Genomic DNA, 7,500 nt, shown 5'->3' with positions numbered 1-7,500 from the left:
TGTGTGTGTGTGTGTGTGTGTGTGTGTGTGTGTGTGTGGGTGTGTGTGTGTGTGTTTGTGGGCGTGTGTGTGTGTGTGTGTTTGTGTGCGTGTGTGTGTGTGTGTGTGTGTGTGTGGGTGTGTGTGTGTGTGTTTGTGTGCGTGTGCGTGTGTGTGTGTGTGTGTGTGTGTGTGTGTGTGTGTGTGTGCGTGTGTGTGTGTGTGTGTGTGTGTCTGCCCCTGAAGTCTTACCTCCTAGATAGGTGCCTTGCCCACTTCTGCCCTGATTTGAACTCTTTTTGAACATCTTTAATGAGGTTGTTTCTCTCTCCCTCTCTCCCTCTTTTTCTCCCACTCCATTTCATTCCCTCTCTCACACCTTCCTCTCTCTCTCCTCCTCTCCTTCTCTCATTTCTCTCCCTCCGTCCTCTCTCTCCCTCTCCCCTCTCTCTTTCTCTCTCCCTCCCTCTTTTCATCTGTCTCTCTCTCTCTCCCTCCCTCTCCCCCTCTCTCTCCCTCCCTTCCTCTCTCCCTACCTCCTTTCATCTGTCTCTCTTTCTCTCCCTCCCTCTCCCCCTCTCTCTCCTCCCTCTCCCCCTCTCTATCTCTCCTTCTCTCCCTCCCTCTCCCTCTCTCCCTCCCTCTCTCTCCTCCCTCTCCCCCTCTCTCTCTCTCCTTCTCTACCTCCCTCTCCCTCTCTCCCTCCCTCTCTCTCTCTGTCTCTCCCTCTCTGTCTCTCTCTCTCTCTCCCTCCTTCTCTCTCCCTCTCTCCCTCTCTCTCTCTGTCCCTCTCTCTCTCCCTCTCTCTGTCTCTCTCTCAGTGGTGAAGATAGATGGAGGGCCCTGTCTGGCGTTGCCTCTGCACACACGTGAGGAGGTGGAGAAGCTGCTGAGCCAGGGCTGCTGTGAAGGGGAAGGGCATGAAGTCATGGAAGAAACCGATTGGTGCAGCCTGGCGGGGTTGCTGGGATACGAAGAGGAGCGCATTGCCACCTTCAGGCAGGAGGAGCGGCCTATTCAAGCTTTGCTCAGCGATTGGGCGAGCCAAGATTCCGCAAGCGTAGACACGCTCTGTACCGCGCTGAGGAAGATCAACCGCGACGACATTGTCCAGAGCCTCGGCATCAGGCCCACTGCCACGTCTGCCGTGTGAAACACACACACACACACACACACATATATACACACACACACTCACATATACACACACACTCACACACATATACACACACACACACACACACTCACTCACATATACACATGCACACACACATATACACTTACACGCACACGCACACACATATACACACATACACACACACAAACACACACACACACTCACTTACTTACCTGCACGCACACACATGTACACATGCACACACACATACACACACACACAAACTGCACACCTACCATTCATCCTCTCAGATGCCCTGTATCGTGTCCCTCTATATCCCGTCATCTGAATTTGAGGCCAGTATTCAGCCACTCCCCCTATCCATTCCATCCAAGTCTAAACCACGCCCAAAACATCAAACCACTCCCCCACCCATCCTTTTACCCATCTAAACCACTCCCCCACCCATCCCTTTACCCATCTAAACCACTCCCCCACCCATCCCTTTACCCATTTAAACCACACCCCCACCCATCCCTTAACCCATCTAAACCACACCCCCATCCCATCCATTAACCCATCTAAACCACACACCCATCCGCCCCATAACCCATCTAACCCCCCCATACCATTGCCCATCTAAGCCATATATCCAGGTGCCCCCTCTCTGAACTAAACTCCTTCATCCATACCTCTGCTCCAAGCTTCTTCCTCCTCATTCAGGTCACTCAGTGCCAATGTACTTCCATAACCCATCTGCCCGTAATGCCAAGATAAACTCCATTTCCTATCCTCCCCACCACCATCTAAATCATCAAAAAAAGCACCATCATGCATCAACCTCCTCTCTGAATAGAACTCCATTACCTATCCTATCTCTGTGGTGAACTCCATTACCCATCAACCTCCTCTCTGAAGAGAACTCCATTACCCATCCATTCCATCTCTGTGGTGAACTCCATAACCCATCAACTTCCTCTCTGAAGAGAACTCCATTACCAATGAACTTCCTCTCTGAAGAGAACTCCATAACCCATCAACTTCCTCTCTGAAGAGAACTCCATTACCAATCCACTTCCTCTCTGAAGAGAACTCAATTACCCATCAACTCTAAAGTAAACCCCATTAGACATCTATCATCTCATCAACATAAACTTCATTACACATTAATCCTGTCACCAAACTCAACTCCATTACCCTTTAACCATTTCGCCAATCCAGGCCATATTACCACTCAGTCCAAACTCCATCATGCACATAATGTACATGCCATCCCTTTTGCCATAGTGAATACAACCTCTGAGATTGCCATAATCACCGATTGCCATGATCGTGTCTGTCCTCTGCTTGTGTTCCTGGACACAGCTTCAGTATTCTCAGACTACTAATCTCCTCTACATATAAGCTGACTCTCATGACTCTATAAGTAAGCATCTACACTCTGTTGTGGTAGCTGCGGAGCTGCAGCAGACCTTGCCTGATAACGCCCTTCCGGAAGATTCTGAAGAAATAGTGCTTTGGTGTCTCCGTCAGTGCAGGTGATCCATGCAGGTCTTAATCCCCATGACTCTATGTGTCCTTATAAGCACCTTACACTGTGGACATGAACTAGCCTTGATCTCAATTGAAAACCAGATCCCATCCACTGCCTCCCTGCCAGCGTGTGATGGGGCAGGCTATGAGAAGGGGAGCGGACTCGTTCACTTTCATTGATGACAGAAAGGGGGGTCTACCACACTCCACAAAGGTGGGTGTACCAAAAGGAGGGTCTTCATCAGCGTTGAGATGAAGACGTCCTTGTGAACTGTGATCACTAACATCATAACACATTTCTAATAGCCATAATCTCTAAAAAAAAATAATGCAATGTAGTGTTTGTTTTTTTTACTTTACTTTTTTTTTGCCATTTATTTTGCATGTGCCAACATTTTGTGTTGCCGTGTAACCATGAGTTTCCCTGAGAGCCATATTCTGAAGTTGTCGGCGGAGCCGGAGGTCTTTGTTAAAGCCTTCCAGATGGTGAGAGTCCTGCTGGTCCTGTAGAAAGATGAGAGTGTACCTGATGGTGCAGGTGAGGGGGTAACTGGAGAGGGTCGCCAGGGTCGCTCATCTCCATTGCAAAAGGGGTCGGTCAGTGACCCAGATAACAAGAGGCTAACCCATCCCAGACTCACTTACTTACACTCGCTTATGCACACACACACACACACACACACACACACACACACACACACACACACACACACACACACACACACACACACACACACACACACACACAGACACACAGACACACAGACACACAGGCACAAATACACACATGCACACTTATACACACACACACTCACTTACTTACACTCACTTACACACACACACACACAAACACACACACACACACACACCCACACACACACACACACACACACAGACACACACACACACACACTTACACACACACACACACGCTCACTTACTTACACTCACTTAAACACACACACACACACAGGCACACACGAACACACACACACACACACACACACACACAGGCGCACACACACACACACACACACACAGACATAGGCATACGCAAACACACACACACACACACACACACACACACACACACAGTAGTCCATGAGCACACTGAATAATGAATACTCACACACACAAAGATGCTCAGATTTAGTCCCACGCTTATCACACGTCACAGTCGCCTACTAGGAATCCTGTACATCGCTGCCTACCTAGACCTGCCCAGTGTCACAGCCAGACACTCACCGGGAGCAGGCCTGCGGTTGGGATCTGCCGGCCACTCACCGGGAGCAGGCCTGCGGTTGGGATCTGCCGGCCACTCACCGGGAGCAGGCCTGCGGTTGGGATCTGCCGGCCACTCACCGGGAGCAGGCCTGCGGTTGGGATCTGGCTCTAGTCAGGCTACGCCTGTTTAATGCAGGCAGACACATACTGAGCAGAAAAGCCTAGAGCAGGTAACCAATCCAGTCTTTTGCCCAAGAACCATAATACCCCCTCTCATTCTGCCCCCCTCCTATCACCCCTCCTATTACCTTACCCTCCTATTACGGACCCCAGTGTGATGCAGGCTGGCCTTAATCATAAATATGGTATTGATTAAGGGAATATTATTTTTCAGATATCCAATATGGCTTGAAATACCACACGGCCCAAAATGAGGGTTTGCAAAGGAGGGCATGTCTAAACTCAAAGCACTGGGGCACAAGTATATTTCACCGGGGAAAGGGTCGGAATACGGGGACGCCAGACAAGGCCTGTGTGTAGTTAGCTCCGTGAGTTTGATCACTGAGTTCCACGGTAACTTCTAGAAGAACTTGCCTCCAGAGTCTAAGGTTCCATGGTTCGTCAGGACCACCAGTGTGACAAACAGAGATACGGAGAGTAGGAGAGACCCTGGGGGGAACACACACACACACACACACACAAACAGAGGTACGGAAAGCAGACCCTGTTGGGAATATGGCCGCCAGAAAGATTTGTGCCACGCTCTCATTCACTAATTGTGGCCCCTGAATGCCGCATGGAAGACAGTAGGCCAAGGGGGTAGATGTGTGTGTGTGAGTGAGTGTGTGTGTGTGTGTGTGTATGTGTTTGTGTGTGGGTGCGTGTGCGTGTGTGCATGTGTGCTTGCTTGTGTGTGTTTGTGCGTGTGTGTGTGTGGGTGGGCGTGGAGGGGGATCATAACAACAGATACACCAGTAGACAGAACCTTGTTCAGGTGCCATAGCATCACATACACCATAGGATCCTTTGAAGGCTTGCTCAGGTACCAAGGCCGCGGTCAGTTTGAACCAGCGCCTTCATAACTCAAACAAAGCCACCTGAAGGGCAGAATAGGGCCAGGGCTGTATCATTTACCCCCTATTCTGTGCACACAATGTGGAGAAGTCCCCACACACACCAACTAGCTCCAGACAGGCCTGGGAGAGTGGAGCAGTCCACACACACCAACTAGCTCCAGACAGGCCTGGGAGAGTGAAGCAGTCCACACACACCAACTAGCTCCAGACAGGCCTGGGAGAGTGGAGCACTCCCCACACACACCAACTAGCTCCAGACAGGCCTGGGAGAGTGGAGCAGTCCCCACACACCAACTAGCTCCAGACAGGCCTGGGAGAGTGAAGCAGTCCCCACACACCAACTAGCTCCAGAAAGGCCTGGGAGAGTGGAGCAGTCCCCACACACCAACTAGCTCCAGACAGGCCTGGGAGAGTGGAGCAGTCCCCACACCAACCAGCTCCATACAGGCATGGGAGAGAGTGGAGCTGTCCCCACACACAAACCAGCTCCAGACAGGCCTGGGAGAGTGGAGCAGTCCCCACACACCAACTAGCTCCAGACAGGCCTGGGAGAGTGGAGCAGTCCCCACACACCAACTAGCTCCAGACAGGCCTGGGAGAGTGGAGCAGTCCCCACACACCAACTAGCTCCAGACAGGCCTGGGAGAGTGGAGCAGTCCCCACACACCAACCTGGGAGAGAGTGGAGACAGCCCGGGGAATAGTCCCAGATGATTTATGTACACCTTCACAGTTCAAGCCTGTACGTGTATGGGATGTCGTAATGCTATTTACCTTCTACACTTTAAACCAAAGACGCAGTCACACAGTCACAGTACAGGGAAGCTCCGGGTGTTAAACTCATCATGTTTGCCACCTTGTTCCTCCAGTTGAGCCGCAGGATCACAGCTGGCAAGGGTAACGAGACAGAATTACATTCAGCTGGGGTGACTTCAGATATACAGTATGACTTTTTTTTTTATTTAAAACTTTTTTGGTCACATTTACAGTGTCAAAGCTCTTTTTATGGTTTGTTTTGGCATCAGATTCTGGGTCTAGCCCTTTTATATTTCAAGTCCAAACTCTCTAGTGGCAGACAGTCCACAGTTCTGCTCAGGCCAAGGTCTATTTCCCCTGCATGCTCCGAGTCAGCAGAAGAGCTAAAGGCTTAAGCTGTTCCCTCTTTCTCTCCTGAGCATTATGGTTTTGAATGAAGAGCTAAATGCTTAAGCTGTTCCCTCTTTCTCTCCTGAGCACTATGGTTTTGAATGAAGAGCTAAATGCTTAAGCTGTTCCCTCTTTCTCTCCTGAGCATTATGGTTTTGAATGAAGAGCTAAATGCTTAAGCTGTTCCCTCTTTCTCTCTTGAGCACTATGGCTTTGAATGAAGAGCTAAAGGCTTAAGCTGTTCCCTCTTTCTCTCTTGAGCACTATGGCTTTGAATGAAGAGCTAAAGGCTTAAGCTGTTCCCTCTTTCTCTCTTGAGCACTATGGCTTTGAATGAAGAGCTAAAGGCTTAAGCTGTTCCCTCTTTCTCTCTTGAGCACTATGGCTTTGAATGAAGAGCTAAAGGCTTAAGCTGTTCCCTCTTTCTCTCTTGAGCACTATGGCTTTGAATGAAGAGCTAAAGGCTTAAGCTGTTCCCTCTTTCTCCCTTGAGCACTATGGCTTTGAATGAAGAGCTAAAGGCTTAAGCTGTTCCCTCTTTCTCCCTTGAGCACTCTGGTTTTGAATGAAGAGCTAAAGGCTTAAGCTGTTCCCTCTTTCTCCCTTGAGCACTATGGTTTTGAATGAAGGTACCCCCTTACCCCCAGGATGGAGGAGGGGGAGGGGGAGGGGGGTCTTATTTTATTTTCTAATCAATCAATAAGTATTACATTTCTGTTTTCTTTTTAATGATTAGATTGTAGCACTTAAAAGAGTCTTATTTGAATAAATATTTCGCATTAGCGTAGTGCGCTGATGCTTTGGTTCTGTTATGTTAGTGTACTTTTCATTTGACTTGTTGTTTATCCATAATTGTTTGTATGTCCTTTTTTTATTCCAATCTTTTGTTGTTATTGTTGTTGTTGTTGTTGTTTATGTTTCTAATTTCCTACATATTGCCTTTAAGGCCGAAAGATGTGTGATTTCAGGATTGGATGTCCTCTGTCAGTGTCCCTCTGGAATGTCTCAGCAGCCAATAGAAACCCTTAGGGCATGAGGCCCACCAATCAGATGCACTGGGCGTGTCCTGGTGCCTTTACATGCTGTAGCCTCCTATCACAGTTCCTCTTCTTCGTGGCTGACAGGTCATCAGTGATGATGACGTTAAAATGGGGAACCTCACACACACACACACACACTCACACACACACTGAGACCTGTCAGGAGGTGTCCTCTCCAAGGCATCGTTGAAAGACCACCATCATTAAATCCCAATAGAGAGACCATCACTTTGAACACGCTTTCTCAACGGTTACCACAGTTGTTGCTCAGCAACGCTTTTTTGAAAGGCAGTCCTGACCAATCAGAAATCTGTATGAGGGGTCCATATGGTCAGAATGAGCCGGAACAGTTCGTGTGCCACACGGGCATTTATCTCTGCCATGGC

The 7,500-nt window shown here is 49.1% G+C and overlaps 1 protein-coding gene across 1 annotated transcript in view; it reads left to right on the top strand.

The window, feature by feature from the left end:
* ngfrb (nerve growth factor receptor b) overlaps positions 1–1,132 on the top strand; it is a gene marked incomplete at both ends in the record, with an annotated part of 30,740 nt that extends 29,608 nt beyond the window's left edge. Inside the window, one exon of the mRNA XM_080840293.1 lies at positions 801–1,132. Coding sequence (XP_080696419.1) covers positions 801–1,132 — 332 coding nt within the window. The remainder of the gene's footprint in view (positions 1–800) is intronic.
* Between the last annotated feature and the right edge of the window lie 6,368 nt (positions 1,133–7,500).

The sequence above is a fragment of the Sprattus sprattus genome, assembly GCF_963457725.1.
Source record: "Sprattus sprattus genome assembly, chromosome: 6".
In the NCBI taxonomy this organism is placed as follows: Eukaryota; Metazoa; Chordata; class Actinopteri; order Clupeiformes; family Clupeidae; genus Sprattus; species Sprattus sprattus.
The sequence above is the reverse complement of the archived record's forward strand: the minus strand, read 5'-3'. Positions and strand labels throughout refer to the sequence as shown.